General features: G+C 51.1%; 7 protein-coding genes across 7 annotated transcripts; 4 read left to right on the plus strand and 3 right to left on the minus strand.

Moving 5' to 3' along the window:
- Window positions 1–147: 147 nt before the first annotated feature.
- JN550_012413 (uncharacterized protein) lies at window positions 148–2,210 on the plus strand (the record flags this gene model as incomplete). The annotated part of the gene is made up of 4 exons (XM_049310885.1): window positions 148–329; window positions 383–410; window positions 459–911; window positions 966–2,210. The coding sequence occupies 4 exons, from the start codon at window positions 148–150 to the stop codon at window positions 2,208–2,210; spliced, it is 1,908 nt and encodes a 635-aa protein (XP_049165645.1).
- A 745-nt stretch (window positions 2,211–2,955) lies between these two features.
- JN550_012414 (uncharacterized protein) lies at window positions 2,956–6,392 on the plus strand (the record flags this gene model as incomplete). The annotated part of the gene is made up of 9 exons (XM_049310887.1): window positions 2,956–3,657; window positions 3,712–3,720; window positions 3,782–4,054; window positions 4,346–4,401; window positions 4,443–5,010; window positions 5,056–5,488; window positions 5,568–5,722; window positions 5,779–5,872; window positions 5,920–6,392. 9 exons carry the CDS (start codon window positions 2,956–2,958, stop codon window positions 6,390–6,392), a joined length of 2,763 nt encoding a protein of 920 aa, XP_049165646.1.
- A 945-nt stretch (window positions 6,393–7,337) lies between these two features.
- Window positions 7,338–8,094, plus strand: JN550_012415 (uncharacterized protein; the record flags this gene model as incomplete). Its single annotated transcript, XM_049310888.1, has 3 exons — window positions 7,338–7,383; window positions 7,433–7,718; window positions 7,776–8,094. 3 exons carry the CDS (start codon window positions 7,338–7,340, stop codon window positions 8,092–8,094), a joined length of 651 nt encoding a protein of 216 aa, XP_049165647.1.
- Window positions 8,095–8,630: 536 nt separating this feature from the next.
- Window positions 8,631–9,892, minus strand: JN550_012416 (uncharacterized protein; the record flags this gene model as incomplete). Its single annotated transcript, XM_049310889.1, has 5 exons — window positions 8,631–8,674; window positions 8,728–8,906; window positions 8,960–9,181; window positions 9,235–9,431; window positions 9,485–9,892. 5 exons carry the CDS (start codon window positions 9,890–9,892, stop codon window positions 8,631–8,633), a joined length of 1,050 nt encoding a protein of 349 aa, XP_049165648.1.
- Window positions 9,893–11,742: 1,850 nt separating this feature from the next.
- Window positions 11,743–13,987, minus strand: JN550_012417 (uncharacterized protein; the record flags this gene model as incomplete). The annotated part of the gene is made up of 4 exons (XM_049310890.1): window positions 11,743–12,748; window positions 12,798–13,193; window positions 13,247–13,383; window positions 13,448–13,987. 4 exons carry the CDS (start codon window positions 13,985–13,987, stop codon window positions 11,743–11,745), a joined length of 2,079 nt encoding a protein of 692 aa, XP_049165649.1.
- A 951-nt stretch (window positions 13,988–14,938) lies between these two features.
- JN550_012418 (uncharacterized protein) lies at window positions 14,939–16,114 on the plus strand (the record flags this gene model as incomplete). Its single annotated transcript, XM_049310891.1, has 1 exon — window positions 14,939–16,114. The coding sequence occupies one exon, from the start codon at window positions 14,939–14,941 to the stop codon at window positions 16,112–16,114; it is 1,176 nt and encodes a 391-aa protein (XP_049165650.1).
- A 1,381-nt stretch (window positions 16,115–17,495) lies between these two features.
- On the minus strand, window positions 17,496–18,062 carry JN550_012419 (uncharacterized protein; the record flags this gene model as incomplete). The annotated part of the gene is made up of 1 exon (XM_049310892.1): window positions 17,496–18,062. The coding sequence occupies one exon, from the start codon at window positions 18,060–18,062 to the stop codon at window positions 17,496–17,498; it is 567 nt and encodes a 188-aa protein (XP_049165651.1).
- Between the last annotated feature and the right edge of the window lie 1,523 nt (window positions 18,063–19,585).

A 19,585-nucleotide genomic window follows, 5' to 3' on the forward strand; every position in this document is an offset into this window, starting at 1 on the left:
AAGGTCAAATGCGACCGGAGGGCACCGTGTGCAAACTGCATCAGAGCCGAGAAGCAATGCAGCTTTATCCCACCTGTCCGTGGAAAGCGGAAGCGAACGAAACCTCCAAGAGAGAGTCTTCATGCAAAGTTGGGACGATACGAAGACATGTTGAGATCGCTTGGCGCCAAGGTTGAGCCAGGTGACGAGCTTGATGATTCCGGATCGCAGACCCCATCTCAGCCCGATATCGACGTGCACGAGGACATCAGAGACCATTTACCTTCTCGAATCGAAGGGTCAACACCAAAGCTTGTCACGACAGAGGGAACATCCAGGTATTTCGACAGGTCAGTCTCTCACTTGGCTTCTGTTCTGAGTTCTCGTTTCTGACCCAGCACAGTGCGCCCTGGGCTAATCTGGGAGCTGAAGTAAGTTTCTAATGATGCAATCAAAGATTATCTCCTAATACTTCTTAGTTTCAGCATCCAGAAGTTGAAGGCCTTGGTGAGCCCATGAACAAGTCGACCGTTGATGAGGGGGAGCTCTTCTTCGAGCCTGAGCAGACGCACGCACCTGGGAATCTCGCAGACCTTCACCCACCTTTCCAATTGCTACTGAAACTCAAGGAAGTCTATATTGACCGGGTAGATGCTCTGGTGAAAATCGTGCATGTTCCATCCTTCTGGAGCACATTGATGAACAGGCTGCAGCATCCTCAAGGTTTGCCGAAGAGCCTCGAGGCGTTAGCCTTTGCAGTTTATTTTGCAGCTATCAGTTCCCTGAGCGACGAGGAGTGCCAAGATATCTTCGAGGCATCAAGATCTGCTTTGGTTTCCAGATATAGGATTGCTACCCGCCAAGCCTTGGTGAATGCAGAGTTCTTATCAACGTATAGTCCCAATACTCTTCGAGCATTCGCAATCTTCACGGTATGTTTCGCCCCTGCATCATAAAATTGGATGAATCAGTTGACAAGAATACAGATCTGTATGAGAGATACCTACAGACTGGACACATTGTATGCTTTATCTGGGCTCTCCATACGACTCGCTCGCAAGATGGGACTCCATCGAGATGGCGCATCACTTGGCCTGTCACATTTTGAAACTGAAATGAGGAGGCGACTCTGGTGGCATCTTGTACATGTCGATTTTCGTACGGCTGATGTACTTGGTACCAGGCCATCTCTGGATCTTTCCAGCGGAGACGCCAAAATGCCTTGGAATGTCAACGACGAGGACCTGCAGCCAGACATGACCGAATTGCCACCGGAACGCAACGCAATCACTTCCATTGCGTTATGTTTGCTAAAGACTGAGCTCTGGGAGGCCCTGCGACAGTTTTCTTCTTTGACGTACCCGCCCGGCGATGTACGCTGGGAGGCAGTCGGTAGCACTGATGTTTCGGTCGCAAGAAAAGACAGCTTCATAAATCAGTTGGAGGACCGCCTGGAGAGCAGGTACCTGCGCTATTGCGATCCATCAGATTCGCTCCACGCTTTTGTATCAGCCATGGCCAGGACGGCGATATGTAAAATGCGGCTGTTTGCGCACAGTCCACGACAATTTGCCCAGAACCCGGGCGCAGTCGCGCAGAGCGATCGTGACATTGCTTTCGCAAACGCCACAAAACTCCTTGAATATGTGACTTGGCTGAAAGCAGGACGCCACGATATGGGCAAATACATGTGGCAGATTGGCACAAGTCATTTGTGGAACACCATGCTTTACGTGCTTATCGAAGCTCGGCACTGCAAGACAGGACCCCAGGTCGAAAAGACCTGGCAGTTGATCGGGAAAGTCTTTTCGCACTACCCCCAGGTTTTTGAAGAGTCTACGGGAGCGGTGTATAAAGCTCTAGGCAAATGGACGTTGGACGTCTGGCAGGAGTACGTCGAGGCTTTGAAGTCTGAAGATCTACCCTTGCCACAAACGCCTAGATACATTGCTGCACTCCGCCGCTGTCGGGACCCCACAAGAGAATCAGGGTCTGGGGTCAGGAATAACACAATGGAGGCTTCTGGCTTACAAGAAAAATCTGTGGAGAAGATTCCCGCTCTAGGCTGGAAGGATGAAGCGACCTACGATGGGCTTTTGCCTGACTGGGCATCATTTGAATCCTACGAGATCCCCGAGCTTCTGTCCTTCGAGATGGACCCAAATGAATGGATTCAATGGGAACAATTAGTGGCAGGTCACGGCAGCCACACTCAAGTTTCAAGTCTGTAATGAAACGCCAGTGAGAAAAATGTCAAATAGTACGACATTCACGCTCATTAAAACTAGTTCTAGCAAGTAGAGCTGAAATGTTACAAATATTGAGGCGACTTGCATAGATCCCAAAGATAGCATTCAGACACATGATGACGGATCCACTCTTGATTATCGCCCGACGCCTACGTAGGCCAGACGAGGTAGCATACAAGTTTATGGCTGACTGTGTTGGTTGTGTCACCAATTTAGCCCCCACTTGAGCAGGCTGAGGACCAGGTATCTAGGTGTGTTCCTTCTGTGAGTTGGTAATTGCAGTCTCCGTGCCGAGGGATGATTTCCCTATTTGGCGCATTTTTGGCCCCAGCCCCAGCCCCTCGGCATCCATGCAGGCCCAGATGCAACACTGGAAGCCACCAAAGGCATTTGAGTGGGCAAGTTCATGTGCAGTATGCAGTCAGCATGCAGCCTGCCCGGTTGTGATACAGGCGGCATGCAGACGTTCGAAGTGAGCTTCAGTTCATGCATGGTCTTATGAAAACGGAACCCTGGCCGTTATGTCTGAGGTGCATTTTCAAAAGCCTTGTTGCGCTCGATCGTCGTACTTAGATCTCACTTAGAAACTCGCTCAAATTCAGTTCTGACTATCAATTACGTCCAGCGAGAACAGAACCGTTCGATCATACTGGCTGCGTAACATAGCACAAGGTTTCCAACAGATGATCAGTCAGTACTTTCACAATCGCCAAAACGAACCAGAATCATGCGTTCGCACACCTGCTTGAGCTCTGAGAGTCATGACTCCATAAAAGACGACTTGTTGCACTACCTTGGCTGTCTTGAGTTCAGCGAGAGAGAACACTTCTTCAACGACTCTAATCTGGTTTGGGTAGAGCAGGCCAAGCACCAATTGAAGCCAAATACATCAGACACGACAGCTAAAGAACATGCCAAGGCAATCAAAGATGTTTGGAAGAAGAACTGTGACAAGGAGTTAAGCCGGATCATCTTTCTTCGTGATACCCTGGCAGAAGACAACAGCGAGAGACACTTAGTGGAGAAAGTGAATGAAAGTGCCACGGCCTGGCGAAAATCCCGAGTATTCCGCGAGAATATTGACCGAGTGAGGCAGTGGCGGCATGAACAAGGCAAAAAGAACCAAGTGGTGCAACAATACCCGGAGACGCGCGATCGTGGCTACGTTTTGCAGAAAGATGTAAGCGTTCCGATAATTCAATTCGAAAATGGCAGAGGGGTAGATGAGAAGGATTTGGATGGTAGCGGCAAACCGAGAGCAGACAGAGTATGGGGCACATTCCCTAACCAAAAGACGAAGGTTGATGCGTTATTTTCAAAATGTGAAGCAGACACCAGTATCGATGAAGGCCTGGACGATAATTTGCTCCATCGTAGGCGCCACACTGGAAGAATTAGATACTACCACTTTCCATCAAACAACATGTCGGTAAGTTATCATTGCCCTTTGAGCTGGCTATCAATAACTAACTCAAGAACACAGTGGGCAGAGGTGAGTAGAATGTCTGCTTTGATAGTTGCGTGCACATCTAATAAGCAACAGCAAGCTATAGCCAGCTATTTTGGTGAAACTATACCTGATCACCACGCAATTCACAGAAAGTTACAAAGAGTCGAGAGAACACAGACTCATATGGTCCTCCGTGACCCATACTGGCGAAGCCAGCTACATGGTGGTCATAGAGCACCTCCTCACGCTCGCCACATGCGTCCTATATGTGCGACTATTCCGTCGAGTATTAAATCCCAAAACCTTTGATGTAAAGAGACGTACTGATAGAGTAGCGAGCGACCACGAGGGCCACTCTAAGAACATGGTTCTCTTCGTACGTACACCCAAATATATACCCTAAATGAATAAAGAAGCAGAACTTACTATTTGTAGATGCCGTATCTTCATTGGGAGACTTCCAGGCAAAGAGAAAGATTTGCTAAGATCATTGACGACGCGGTAGAACAAGAGAAAAAATCCAGATCCCACAAAGAGGAAACGGAAAGATTGAACCGAATTCAGGGAAGGATGGGGCTACTGCGAACCGGTTTGACATCAAAACTGCAAAAGCGACCACATCACGACAGGTTAGCCTCAAGGATAGATAACATGGATTCCCTGATAGACGAGCTCCATGTTGTCGAGAAACATCTCCCAGCCGACAGGCAAGGTCGAGTGGAGGTCAGTAACACACTGGGCCAGTACTTGCTAGATTGTGCTAGGCTCTTTGAAGGAATGGTCAGTTACCGTGACAAGAAACTACTTGAAGAATATCTCTGTAAAGATGAATGGAACCGTTCCATGCATCCACGTCGGACACTTGACCAGGCCTATTTCTGGACCCTCAACACGACAAGATCTCGAGACAGAGATCAAGTGGTTTATCGCCATACCACAGCAAGACCAGAGGCGTTTCACTCTTTCGACTGGAATACGAATGAATGGTCGGACCATAAGAACCTAAAGATTGAAGGAAACTGTGAGCAATGTAAGGACAATATCCGGAAAGTTTCCCGTGTCATCATGGTTGATCAGCTCTGGCTTTGGGTTCTCGACGCCTCCACCATCATCACTTGCTTCCCAAAAAGATATGGGCAAAACAAACACGACGCATCTGGAGTACACAAGTCCATCAGAGTTGCGATCGAAGGCGCAAAAGAAGTGAGGACTGTATTTGACCTCGCGTTGATTATCCTCGACGAGTGTTCCAAGACATTTTTTGATCGTACAAAAAAGCTTGACCGACAGCCCCTCTTGATAGATGCATTCTCGAAAGCGATTGGGAACATAGTAGGTCTGCTACTTCCGACGATGTGTCGCCCCTAACCATCACAGATGCACAAGCAAACAGTTGCCTTCGAACAACTATGGCGGTGGACTGACGAAGCGAGCAAGATCTACCGATCAAACACAACCGCCTCCGACCTTCACGTACCCCTACTTGATATCAATCCCGAGGGCAAACTTGAACGCGAGATCAAGGATATCATTGAAGAGCTCGACATCATTTTGCATGTTATAAAATGTCACAGGGATATAATAAAGAAATTTATCTTCAACGCTGAACATATGCTCGACCCCTATGGAGAGTATAGCAGCGATCGTAAGAAGGGGTTGACCAGCAAACATCTCTGGAACCAATTCCACCGTCGACCGAGCGCGCCTCACGATGGATCTCCAAATGGTCATTTGGGTAACGATAGCAAACGACATGACTACAATTGGTTCAAGCTGAATGCAGATGAGTGCTTAGAAAGCGTTCTCGCCCGTATAGAAGAGGTTCAAGAGCTCAGGGCCTTAGCTACTAGCACAGCAGACAGCGCAAGTAACCAATACCTGATTTATAGGGCCGTGGCTAATTTACGATCAGGTCAAAGATCTGTTGGAGCTAAAACAACAACAAGCCAGTGTTGTACAAGCCTGGCAATCAGTCAAGCAATCGGACGAAGCTATCAAACAAGGAAGATCTATCATGATGTTTACATTGGTAACCATAGTATTTGTGAGTCTACGACAGTCGTGAGACATAACTTTCTGCTCTTGGCTGACTCTCTGTAGCTACCTCTGTCGTTCATGTCCAGTGTGTTTGGGATGAACAGTCTGGAGTTCTCAGGGGACACTTGGGACCTGAAAGATGAGTTGAAGCTTATGTGTAAGAACGCACTGTGTTTTGGTGACGTATAAACTAATACTTCGTAGTTGCGGTATCGTCGGGGGTCATTTTTCTCAGCCTGATCTTCTCACTCAGCACTTGGTGTCGAGCAGCTGTGTGGTATCTATACAACAAGATAAGTGTCACATTCGTTGTCCGTTCAAGGCTCTTTAGGGTCTGGCTTGATCTCGACATGCCGAGTAGCCGTCTCAGCGACAAAGGTGAACGATGGGCAACTAAACTGAAAAACGATGTCCGTCAAGCTCGTTTCAAAGACCAACGGAAGAAGAACGAAGAGAAAGAGAAGGCCCAAAAACGTGCAGCACATGACGGCGCCATTCCAATGAATGGTGGCAACGAAACGTCCCACTCTGGTAATACTGGTCGATTCAAAGGTCCACACATGACCCAATCCTCGTTTGGAACACGACACGAAGAACACCAAGATGTGGAGGCTGGTTTACGGCCATCATGGCCTAGTCGAAGATACCCTCCGAGGCCTGTGGATGAAACTGATTGAGTCGATTTGGAGGTGTTCAGGAAATGTACTAATGGAGCATTCCTCCTTCGACGGAGCGGGAAAGCAGCACTTGAAGAGACCGAGATTGGTTAACGCCCAAGTAGTGCAACAACGCATGTAGCATTTCCATTGCCCGTAATTAGTTGGGTAGATTTATGAACCTGGAGTCTCATCAACCATGATCCAAGTGTTGCCCTGCATATGTATAAGCGTTGTAATTGTCATGGCGTTGGGTTGCGATAGCAACAGGTGAAAGTGATGAATCGAACAACCCTGATCCGCATAGCCGATAGACTTCTCATGACGGCGTTTGTGGTAAAACTGGTACCCATTGCGTCAAAGGTCCAGGCTCCCAGCAGGCTATTAATAGCTATGTTATAGTTGCCTCATTTAGCCCCCCTATCAAGAGCTCCGAGCAATTTGCGGCTAAATTGCCTTCACGTCGCCTCGGAACTACGCCAAAGCAATTCAGTAGGATTTTGTGCTTTTCGCGATGCGGAAGACCGTCGGATGCGCTACGTTAAGAAATTTCAACTAGCTTGGGAGATCTTTCCTTTCGATAGTTGCCACGGGCTTACAAGAATAGCCTATGAGATGCACCCATAAAATGCAAGACTTCCTCCTTTCTGACCCGGTATTTCTTTTTCTCCCTTGGATTGCAGATTAAAACTACCGACGGTAGGATCTACAAAACCTGCCTGCATCATTGCTTGCATCATTACTTGGTAAGTGCTGAACCAATAAGCTGCCCCATAGCTCCGTTCCTGTGCACTTTGAACCATGGAATAAAGTGAGCACCCTTAAGAGTGTCATCATTATAATCATCGAAGAGCTTGGCGCCTTATTGCATGTGCCTAACTTTTCGTCGACAGAAAGAAGATAAACCTCTATTACAAAATTTCAACGCCTAGTCTCAATCCGAGCTGAAGAGCACCGGGACTCACAATGCGTTGGAGCATAATCAACTTCGGCACAGCCATTCTGGCCTCGTGTGCGTACTGTTTTCAAGATCTAAGAGATGGAACTGACTATCTCTCCAGTGCCTACAGTATTCGCTGCCGATTCTGCGGTTTGGCAAGACTCCGAAACTGGCTTCACCTTCTCCCAGTATGCCGCAGCGTACGCCATCGGGAAGTCGCTCACCTTCCGCATTGCAGTTCCGAGCACGGCAACCTCGAGCGCAGCCTATGACGCTGTGCTTCAAATTTCAGCTCCACTTGAAGTTGGATGGACAGGTCTTGCTTGGGGCGGCACGATGGTGACCAACCCATTGACAGTTGCATGGGCGAATGGAAACAGCGCCGTCGCTACTGTCCGCTGGGCGACGTGAGTTGCCACACCATCAACCTTAATAGCATCATTATGACTGACTAAAATAAACAGCGGCCATGTCACACCGAACATTTACAGCGGCGCACAAATTCAGGTTCTCAGGACCGGCACACACACAAACGGAACGCATTGGCAAGTCACACTGAAATGCACAGGATGCACTTCTTTCACCGGCTCAAGTGGGAAAGTCACAATACTAAATCCGAATGGGGCCAACCGCCTAGCTTTCGCGTATTCGCGCACAAAGCCTAGCAATCCGTCGTCCAGCTCCTCAAGCTTTGGCGTGCATGAGGTCACGAACTACTGGAGTCACGACTTCTCTTCGGCAGGAAACGCCAATTTTGCAGCCCTTGTGACGAAGAATAGCTAGTCCCATGGCCATATATGGGAGTAGTAGACAATATTAAGGGCAAAAACAGGCATTTCCCTGCTTGATAGCTTTGATTCAGACACTCGGGTAGACACGCGGGTGGATTGAAGGAAGTAGTAACAGAGTTAGCGATCAGAATAAGTCCTCAGGTGTCTTAGCATACGATGCGGCCCCAGTTAATCACATGATTTTGAACCCACATGCACTTAATAAAGAGAAATGGGACACCCGAACAGTGCTGCTTTAAAGTACACGGGAATATAGTAACAATTACACGTCAAGGGCATCTCTTCTGAGCCTTGAAGTTAACATATCACAAACCACAGCCTTGCACCCATAGGAGCTTGAAGGTTCGATAGGCTTTACGGGATTGAACTTTGTCAATAAAAATCACTCGTTAAACTTCCATTTCTCCCCGACTCTCTTACATCCACAGTCCAGTTTCTAATTAACAAAATATAGCTCTGGATAACGTCCAAAAAGTGGCAATAGGTCGTTGACCACTATAAAACTATCTCAGCTTGCCCCTGGGTCGATTAAGCCTTTACCGACATCTCGCCCATTGGCATAGCCTTGAGCCCTGTTTACAACGATTAGTCAGGAATTTCTTGATATGGGCCTGCATCAACTTACAGCCATCGACATCCTCTGGGGCTTGCTGCTTGACTTTGCATGCGCTATATGCAGACTCCGCCTGGGCGTGGATGCCAGCCTTCGTGCAGTCCTTATTGAGGTTGCAGCCGTTGTCCATGGCCTTCTGGAGGGTGTCATCCTTCCAGCCAAAAACGTAGTCTCCGTGGGCAGCAGAGCCGCTGGGTACAAGTCAGTCCGCGATCTCTTTATTATCTCTGATTTGGACTCTTACCCAATGTTCATGCTGTATACGAAGGGGTTGCTACCATCAGTGGGCCACTGGCTCTTGTCGGCGAATTGTGTGACGTTCCACATGAGCTCGTACATGATCTGGGGCAGCTTGACAGGGTGAGTCGATGGGCACTTGCTCGCACCCCCTGCGGCACCTGTTGCACCTCCGTAAGCGACGTGGCTCTGGTGGTCAGGGCTGTCAAGGTTCTTTCCGTCCCAGCATCTGTTGAACTGTGTCAGATGTTGTTCACAAATTGGCGAAGGGTTGCTACTTACGTTGGGAAGATGATGGTCTGGCGGATCATCTTGCACTTGGGGTCTGCAGGGATGTCGACCGTGTCACTTCCACTGCAAGGAGCGCCACCAACGAATTGGTTATCGCTCGTCGAAGTCCAGCAGCGGTGGCAAATGTTTCCTTTGCTAACTTTGCTCGCATCCGTGTTGGTTGCGGAACCAGCAAGCATACGGAATCCCTTTGATGTTGTCAGTCAATACAGAGTCAACAGCCTCGTGGTGACAGGCTCACCTTCTTAAAGGCGGTGGTCTTCCCACTGGGGATGTAGTAGACATCAAGGCCACCATCCTGCGCCAGATGTCCCTGCGGCCCTCCATTGCCAACCTGAGGCACACGGATATAACTGCCGTTCTTGTGCTTGAAAAACATGACAGCAGTCCAGTAGTTGGAAAGATCTTCCTTGAAGGTGCACGACGTGCAAGTCGATAGTGCCGCCAGGTCATGTGTGGAAGGGTCCATTGTGACGTTAAATGAGTTTCCACCAACGATCTGGTGCAGATGCGGCGTGTATTTCATACCGGGGTTGACAAGGGGATCGGTGCGCTCGACGACGAGCTGGGAGCATGCAAAGCGCAGCATGTTCTGAGCAGCGGCATTCTGCGCAAGCAGCGCGGCGGCGGCAACTGAAGCCCAATACATCGTGACGGTTTGCTATGTTGAGTTTGCTACCTTGATCTCGAGTTCGAAGGTTGAGGTTGACCCAAGTGTAAAGCAAGGAGACACAGGAATTCTGGTAGCTACATATGTATGGCAGGCATCAGCTGCACGATATTCATGGATGTTATTGCTACTAGCCGTCTCTATGATTCTGACTGCCGAAGTTGCAAGGCCAGCCGTTCGTTCCCATCATTTGGGTATAATATAGCGATTGAACAGGGATGACTCTTGAACTTCTCTGACCCAATCATTTCACTTGGGCCAGCCAAAGTTTTCTAAACTGATTGGTCGTTGACTGAAAACGGCCTTCTGTTGCGGTTGTTCAATGGTTTACCCGGCATTTTATCCTTTGCCGGAGGTCACCCATCGAGACGGCCAAGGAACATTCGTTCTACCACAGCTCGGCAGCAAGGTCCACGTTGAACAAAAACTCCGACGTGCGGGTCCATGGCGACTCCGGCCGCCACCTATCAATGTCTTCCACATGTGGACGATCCTACTGCCCGAACGTGGCAAGAGGTAAGATATGACAACACGAAACCTTATAACCAATCAGAACCGACAAGGTCATTTCGTCCTCTTCAGATTGTTCTCTTGTTTTTAACAGCATCATGGGTGGTAGCTATTGGACTGGATCTAGAACTGCGAATTATCCTGTGTTCCTTGGTTTTAGTAGTCCAGGTCATTGTTACTGGCGTAGTCAGGGCTAGACAAGGCACTATCATTACCGATCAAAATACGACGTTGGAACACAGTGTCTTCGAGTCCATCATTTGACTTCACTACTTATTCGTAGACTGTCTGTATGCATCTATGATGTCAGGCCAAGGACTTGGTACGTGGGAGGATATCAACTTATCGGGCCGTACTTAGAGTGTTCTCTTTGTAGTCACGGCAGTGGATGCCCACGGTAATTCTCTCTTACGACTCGTGCAAAGGAAAGCGCCTGGCATCTGACAGGTAGCTGAGACGTTGTGGCCAACAAAATGAAAAGCCAATCCTTAGTAGCTGGCTGGTCCACAAACCGAATATCCCGCCCACACCAATATGTGCCTGGTTATGATCTATCCAAGCCATGCGCTCTTCTCTGCGGACAACATGGGTCTAGACTCAACGATCACCAGTACAGCATTCAGACACCGGCAAGTCCGGTAAGACTGTTTCAAGCGATCTACTCACTATCACTACCTCATTCTCCTGTACCCGGTGTTTGGCTGGCACCACTGATCGATTGGTTGCGCACGACTTCGACTAGAGCATATCCGAAAGTTTCTACAATGCTTCCACTGTGTTCGGACTGCTTTTTGAATTCTACGCAGTTATTCGTCAGCAAACCCATATATGTGACGTTGATTTGCATGAGCCATTTATGGGACGTAGTTCTGCAGAAAGTACTACAAGATAGGATATGATTAAACGTTTTAATGAAGCCGACGGCAAAGCTCAAGTCCTCTCGTCAAAGTGCGTTGAGGGTTTTTGTTGCAAATGATGCGCGACGCGGGACATCGATCAGAGGCCCTGACCCCGACAGCGAACCTGTCCTTGTGATATGTAGTCTTACACTGTGCCAATTGGATTCGAACCAGCCAAGTATTGGGATCGCAAATGACGTGCTTTGGCCTGCTAATAGTTCTCGGGATTTGGGGGAGAAGAAAAAAAGAAAAAGAAGTGGCTGATCCTCAAAGAGTAATATGAAATCAGATCAAGATTTCTATTTTCTAGAATCTTAGTTTGACTTTTTTTAAAGCCCCGGCATGATGGCCTACCAACAGTAACTTCTGAAGCTGCAGGCTGAATTTATACTTTACTCAAAAAAGTGAAAACTTATCAGCTTATAATTCACCTGATCCATGCTTAGGAGCAAAGCCAACCCAATGACAGGCAGCAGCACAGAGTGTTTCACAACCCCAAACATGGCAGTTGTGGTTACAGGCATCGCAAAGCCATGCCCAAGTCCAGTCTTCGTAGTCTTTCGTGCCTTTGGCTGGCGTGCTAGTGAGAAGGGCCGGAGGATCATACCACGTACCTTCACCGTCGCAAGCAGGACCGCCCGCAATAGGCTCGGCAATTGGTGCCTTGGTCTCCCAGCAATATGCATCGAAGCATGCCTCGCAGCTCTTTGCCCGGGGAAGATCATTTCGCAACCGTGAGCGCTCGGCTATCGCACACGCTAGGCAAGCCCCCCAAGTTGGGAGACCAGTGGCGAGTGTCTCTGGGATACCGGTCGACGCCAGAGCATTACCGTTCTCCAGCAACTCCTGCAAGACTGAACCGTACTCGTAGTCGAGCGTACTAGCTGTGCTGGCATTCGAAAATGAGGTATACGGCGCGTTAGGCAGATATATGATGATGGGCGGTATAGCACCGGGCAAAGTGCTATCAGACGCGTTGCAGCCGAAGAAAGTGGGCGTGTATACGTAAGTTGGGTTAATGCGTACCTGCTCCTGGGTCGGCATAGATCCCGGAAAAGCGATTTTCTGTGCCTGGCCTTTGGTGCTTCTGGCGTAAGCTAATGTCGAGTTTAGGGATACCGCTAGTGGCCAGTTGTATCCGCACTTGATGTTATAAGCATTGCCGGAGTCATCACTGTTGTCGACGGCGATAATAGCGTCAAGTTCCCGAGAGGGCTGCAGTAACGGGACAAGGGGGATATTCTGGTCATCTAGGCCACCGTCTTCGAGATACAGGGCATTGCCATAAGTGGCACAGTCAGCCTGGACGCCATTCCCAAAGCCGCAGAATGGATTGGGGATGTTAGAGGTGGATTCCGCAACGGAGAGGTTCAGGTCTTTGATGAGGAATCCGGCCACGGCCAGAGAACTTGTGCCAAGGATGAATCTAGTACTTGGTCAGAACAGTGTCGTAGTTCAGCACGTGTTCAACTCACGCGGCGTTGTCAAAGCCTTGGACACAAGTGCCATCCTCAGGTACTCCCTGTGAATATGATGTACCAAGTTCACTCATAGGAGCGAAAGCGCCAGTAGTCACCGGGTCCCAAGAACCGAATTCAAAGGGCGTCATCTCATAGATGGTCTCATCGTAGGGATACAACTCGTCTTGATCCGCCGCTGTTCTGCCAGTCGAGACGATGATAGGAAAAGGGACCTCAGCACCTTTGAATGTATCCGACTTGGAAACGCTGCTCCAGGTAACACCTCCTGGCAGGTTGCGTAAATACTGCCGAGCCATTAAGCGGCTCCAGACATCCGCATATGAAATAGTGCCATTCAAGCCGTTGGATAACAACGAACCAAGCTTTTGGCTTGCCTCGCACTGGGTAGGGCTTCATTGCGTCAGTAACTGTACATCTGGTGAGATAATAGAAAAACCACTGACTAGCAGGTGCCCCAGTCGTTGGAACCGTGGAATGTGATGAACGGCCATTGTAGATGCGTCTTAACCGTTAGTAGCCCTGGTGAGAATTGACTCAAGAGGGCACTGTCAGGGTCCGAGGTCAAATTCCAAAAGGTCGTCTAAATGGTCAGTGATGATCTCTATTTTCAAGGGTGTTCACAGTACCAAGAGTCGCGGACATACCAATGATTCTATCGACGGGAAACCGTTCAATGCCCAGGTACCAACAAGCCAAGAACCTCCACTAAGGCCGGAGATGTAAAGGGAGCTGTTTACAATACCCGATACACCTCCACCGCCGGTATGGTCGTTGAATGCTTGAAGAACGCCGGCACCGTTAACCATGGCGCGGAAGCCGCCACCGCTGAAGGCCAAGCCAAGACGTGGCGGGCTGCCCATGAGTTTGTCGACGGTGTATCCCGTACCGGCGCCACTAAGATACGTTTCAACGGCTGAGAAGGCCGATTTGGTCCGGGTTTTGAGCCATTGAGACTCGAGAGATCCAAGTCCCGTTGCTGAACGGACATGTCCTATCGTGGTGGGGCAAGGTGTCGTGGTCACAGTGTAGCCCGGCGTATAAGCGTCAGGACTGCTAGTGCTGTACTGGCAATACTCTGATACAGCCGTTGGGATATCATCTTGGCACAGGGTGATGCCTAGAAGCCCACTCGCTCGACGAGTAAAAATCAGAAGAGGTGCAGTTGTCAGAATTCGAAATAACATTTTGGAAAGGCGAGTCTATAGGATCGGAACCATAAACTTCGTGACCCAAACCTATAGTCGAAAGGCAACCTGGCGGGGCCGAGAGTGTTTTATCCACCGGCCGGTCAGAGATGCTGATGCGACGGCTTTGAGTCAATATCGTTCACCACACACATATTCCTCGCCAGCTGCGGAAACGGCGGCGTTGCCATGTACAGCCGTGTTGACCGCCATGATTTACTTTCAGCTATACCTTAGCACGAATAGCGACGGTAAACTCAACCAGGCTGTCAGCGTCCCGCACCATCAACAGCAACGCACCGTTGTCCGCGTTGCCAGAGGCCAGCTGATATCGCCAGGTTGAGATCCAATAGTCTGCCACACGATTCTCTTTGGGGAGCAGGGCGCGTCGTGGCTGGCTGTAGACACGCTGAGTGGCTTCGGCAAGTCAACATTGGGGGCGTGGAGTAGGGAGCCACCAAAGCAGTCCAGTGGCCTTGTGTCTTGCACAGCTAGCAATCACAATACAAGGAATGCCGCATGCAGTAACATAACGCCTATGCACCCGCCATGTCTGGGGCGGGACTTTGTGTGGGCCAGGACTTCTGGCAGGTACCTATATATCAGACGCTGCTGGATATAGCATCTGAGCATTGGATTGGCGTGATGAGCGTTGAGGATTCCGAAATGTGAGCACGCAGATTAGTGAGTGACGTCGGCTGAAGCGGTGGCGGGGGGCTCCCGCCTGGAGAGTCTGGAGTGCCGTCCGTGGCCCGAGCTTCCTACAGACAGCCGAGGCAGTGTGTGAATGGGTGTCATGACATGCGGCCACGCGAGGACGGACACGCTTGCTGCTGAATCATGCACACTCATCAACTCTGTTGCACACCTCAAGACGACGTTCGGTGCTTTCCTGTACTCCACGGGTTGTTCTCTTTGACCCTTTAAACATGACATGCTGAGTTTTACACCATGGCAGCGTCCGCAGATCCCCTGAGGAGCGCATCGCGCCCCGGCGCCCAGTCGTCCCGCCAGAACCCAATCCAACAAGTGCTGTCCCTGCCGCCCAGATGGCTGCACATGTACAGCGACTTCATCACCAAGAATGCCCACCAGGTTTCGCAGATTGAGAGCGCCCTGCGATCGCTGACCTACGTCATACCGGGCCGATTTCGCGACGCCGAGATAGCCTCGGAAACCGTTCACTCAGGTGTCCAGCTGCTGTCGCTTTACCACGATGCCGTGCTCTTGCGCGCTCTGTCCAGCATACCCGGCCTAGCCGCAAGGGTCCCGAGCCCCCACACACGATACACCAGGTTCTGGACTGGCAAGAGCCGCTTGTATCGCCGTATAGCGCTCTTGCTCCAGATCGTACAATACACGGAGTTGCTATGGGAGATGGCAGCCAAGAGACGCGGCGAGAAGGTGCGCTGGCGCGTCGTCATACTCCTCGAGGCTATCAAAGCCGTCTGCCGGGTACTGCTGCTGCGCGTCACCAGCTCGAGGCCGCTAGTGACGCCAGTGCTGCCGGAACGAGAGCCAATTCCCGAACAAGAAGATGCCCAGAGCAACGAGGACGCCCTGAAGGAGCTGATGGGCGAAGAGTCAGACGAGAGCCTCTTGGGCCTGAACGGCAACGCAAAGGCAGCCCACGAGAAGGATTGGTCGATGCCTCGAACCGGAAGCAATTTGCCCAGTCTGCCCAACGCCGGCGACATCAGCTCGTATCTTCTGGGCCGCGTGCTCAAGGCCGACGACATCAAACCGGCCGCGAAACTTCTCAATTCGCTTCAAGGCTCTGCGCAGGCTGCCGAGATTCTGCACATCCTAGCACCCCTGATATACGCCGTGGCGTTGGCGAGAAGCAAGAACAAGAAGTCATGGACGCCTTGGCTCGTGGGGCTGAGTCTCGAGTACGCCGCCAGGCAGATGCGCGATCGTAGCTTCAGGGCCACCGGCCTTGAGCGGGAGGAATGGGGCAAACGGGCCTGGGCAATGGGCTGGTGGGTGATGCGCGGACCGGCCTACGAGAACGTCATGAAGGGTGTTGTGGGCGGCTTCAAGAGGCGTATGCCTAGCTTCGTCGGTAGCATACTCGAAGACTACGAGTATCTCTGGGAGAACTACTATTTCAGCACGAGCGGATGATTTTCAAAGACTAGCGTTCACGGTCGACGCAATCATACCTCAAGGATGTACGACCGTATAGCCAGCGAGACTTACAGAGCCTAGATCGCCTCGAACCTGTGTTGCGGCAAGGGGACTAACTTATTGACATTGTACCATATAGCGGAGCTGCTTACACGCAGTATCAGGACCGGGTTCACAGCGAGATGTGTCTTGATGCTGACAAAGGCCACTCATGATGGGCGGAGTACCGGGGAAGCGTTGCCAATTGGGCATGTTCAGAAATCTAGCAGCAGCGCAGAATATACGTGCGATATCGCAGGTAGTATACCTGACTAATGACCATAAATTCTTACCAACATGAATAAAGCCAGTCTTTAACAAATACGTTGGCAACACTTATCACTGTTCTTTACATGCACAGCCTTAGTATGGCGTTGAGCCTATCTACCTACACAAAAAGTGGTAAATCAAACAAGTTCATCCGAGTAATAGATTGCTCGCGGCATCTGATTTGCGTCAAACTTCCAACTGAAATGACACACCTGGGGAATCAGGTTCAAGCATGAACCACTTTGCGACCACTCCACACAGTCTTTTGCATGCCGATGCCCATATGCTGGATTGAGCGTATATGATCGGTCCCAAGCTATAATTCCCATCAGGCCCATTACGCACGTCGGCTGAAGCCGAGACTGGCCCTGCGACCACGCACTCCCGGGAGTTACGCATGCAGGACAGCCCCAGGCTCTCAGGCCTTAGCAAGGGAGCAGCAAGCCAATCGACTACCGGTATATGCTTGGGTGAGACGCCGGGTACAGCATCCGTCCGCCGAATCCTGACGTCGCTGCAAGAATTGACCCCGCGCTCTGGGGTGAAGAGCCAAACTCTTTGCCCATCGTGAGTCGCTGGGCTTTCAGAAGTAGCACATCGCTCTCGCCCGGAGTGAATTATTCGTCAACAGGATAAGCGGTATCGCTAGAGCGTCTGAAGTGAAAGGGGTAGATGGAGACCGGGGCTGTCACGAGACCATGACCCGACGCAGCAAGGTTCATGGGCCCGGGGTGGATCGTCCGAACTAGGCACGGTGAGCTTTGTACCGTCGCATCGTCGCAACGGGAGCATGAACTCTGAGCTCGCTAGAGACATACCCGAGAACTACGGAGCGAGATTGGCAAGGATGCAGCAGAGGCAAAGGAGTCAATGTGTTTGATTCAGTGTACATAGTATGGAATTCGCCGTATAGCCAGTTATCCGTGGCAGAATAGCACGTGCAAACAAGTACGAGCTCTCTCTCGTGGCTCGTGATGGCGATTTGCAGTGATGCATGAACGTTCTAGACATGTGAACCTGGGTTTCGCCGTTTTCTTGAGTGGGCGAACACAACCGGGCACCAATCTCGCTATTTCCACTGTCGGAAGCAATTCCACCCCGAGTTCTCCAGCAGGTCAATGGCCCTGCGCAGCATGTCTCGGTCTTTCTGGAACGTCAGCTTCTTCAGCGCATAGTCGCAGTCGAAGAACTCGGGTTTAAAGTGGACCTCCGGCTTGCCGTGGATTGCGCTTCGGTCTAGCTCGGCGATAAACCACCAAACGAGTTTGACGCCGCCTCCGCCGTCGTCTCCCAGCTCCCGAACCTCCAAGAAGAAGGGCTCCGTAAGCCCGTCGTAGGTTCTCGGAAGATCCTTCACGTCGGCAGCCTCCATGTTGGACGGGGCACGGGTCGGCATGGTGACGGGTCGCAGCCGGCACGAGTAGCCCGATTCCTCGCGGACCTCCCGCACTGCGGCCTCTTGACGCGTCTCATTACAATTGCGCCGGCCTTTCGGCAGCGTCCAGTGGTTATTCTTGATGAGATGGAGGAGGCAGACCTTCTTAGATTTGCCTGAAAGATCGAATAACAGTGCGCCGCAGGACTCCACAAAGCATTCGCTTGGGTAAATATGGGTGTTCCACATGTACGCCGCCATAGGTGCGGTGGTTGCGGTGGTGCATGAGGCGGACGAGGCTGCAGCGGAAGGGTGTCGAGGCGGCGATCTCTTTGGCGAGGCTCGCAATCGTGAGACTAATAGACGGGTTGTGAACAGTGCAGTATTCCAAAGTAGTAACTCGTAGACCTATTTAAACGTCGCGCATACGACCCCACTCGAATCGAAATGTGGTTAGAGAGAGAAAGAGAGAAGGAGTGAGAGAAAACGGCAGCCCGGTCGTAGCGAGGATTAGGAGGAAAATTACCAACATATACGAAGTAGAACCAGGGAGCCTCTGCATCCAACAAGCAGCACTTGCAGGCCTTTTATTGTTGGCGCAGCTCGACCGAAGCAGGTCAGCATCTGATGAGACTTGCGAAGCATTGAGCCTCTCCATTGAGGAGCCGAGTCGAGTTCCGGCGAAAGCGTGCCCGGAAATCAATTAGACGGGCATCTTATTTGTCAACCGGCGCTCAGTGACTAATTCGCGTTGCCCATGGCTCGGGTCGAGCGAGTTCGCTTATCCAGTCCGACCTGTGCTGGATCCCTGGCCCTGGGGTACGATCTTACTTGTGACGCCAGGCATGAGATGAACAAGTTGCAGGGCCATGTGGTCGTGACAGCAGCCGATCACAGAAATGAACCTATCTCAGCGTATCTGGTGTAGTACAAGGCGACGTCCTCGCAGAAAGGCGGCGTGATGGCCGCAGTGAGGCTCCTACTCTAGGCTGTCGCTTACTCGGTAGAACGTATAATATAGGGTACGTTAATTGGTTCCGGGCGAGTGATGGCGCCCTAAGGCCCCCAGGCCTCCCGGGGGCCCCAGCCCGCGCTGTCAGGTAATTCTCGTGTCTCCATGCACGTCAGCGAACCCAGATCACTGGCATGGACTATGGGCCGGGGGGAACTCGTCTGCTCTGATCTGCAGGTGGATACAACTATACCAACGAAACCTGGGCGCCGTTGAGACACTGGTGGGGTCGGCTACCGATGTCAGAGTGTGGAGTGGAGAGACAGGGCATGATATTGCGCTGCAGGCTGACAGTTGCCCTCGCGATGCCCACGGCAGAGAAGTGCTTCTTGGCGGTGAAATCTCGCTGGAAGCAACTTGATCACCGCAAGGTAAGAGAGAGAGAGATCCGATGACACTTTTCACTGATCCAATCCAGATAAGGAGTTAGGCTGTATGCCACGGAAAGCTCACGTTAGATTCTCCCACTGAACGTCGCAACTGCGGGGTCCAACTAGTCTGGACGATAACCGCCCACCAAACAGGATGAGGGGCGATAACGATACCACGGTTGGCAGGGGGGGGGGGGGGGGGTCAACCACCCATGAGAGTCGATGGATCCAGGAAGATGGAGCAGACGGTTGAGGAAGGGCGGGAACGGCGCGAAAGGTGACAGGTGGGCTTGTGGGCTTGTGGGAGACAAGGAGGGACATGTGAAGGTGGGCTTGCACACCATCTCGCAAGGGAATCTAGCGGGATATCGCGATAACAACCGTTCCCGCGTGCCTAGGAA

Source organism: Neoarthrinium moseri (genome assembly GCF_022829205.1).
Source record: "Neoarthrinium moseri strain CBS 164.80 chromosome Unknown scaffold85_Wmoseri_CBS_16480, whole genome shotgun sequence".
Lineage (NCBI taxonomy): Eukaryota > Fungi > Ascomycota > Sordariomycetes > Amphisphaeriales > Apiosporaceae > Neoarthrinium > Neoarthrinium moseri.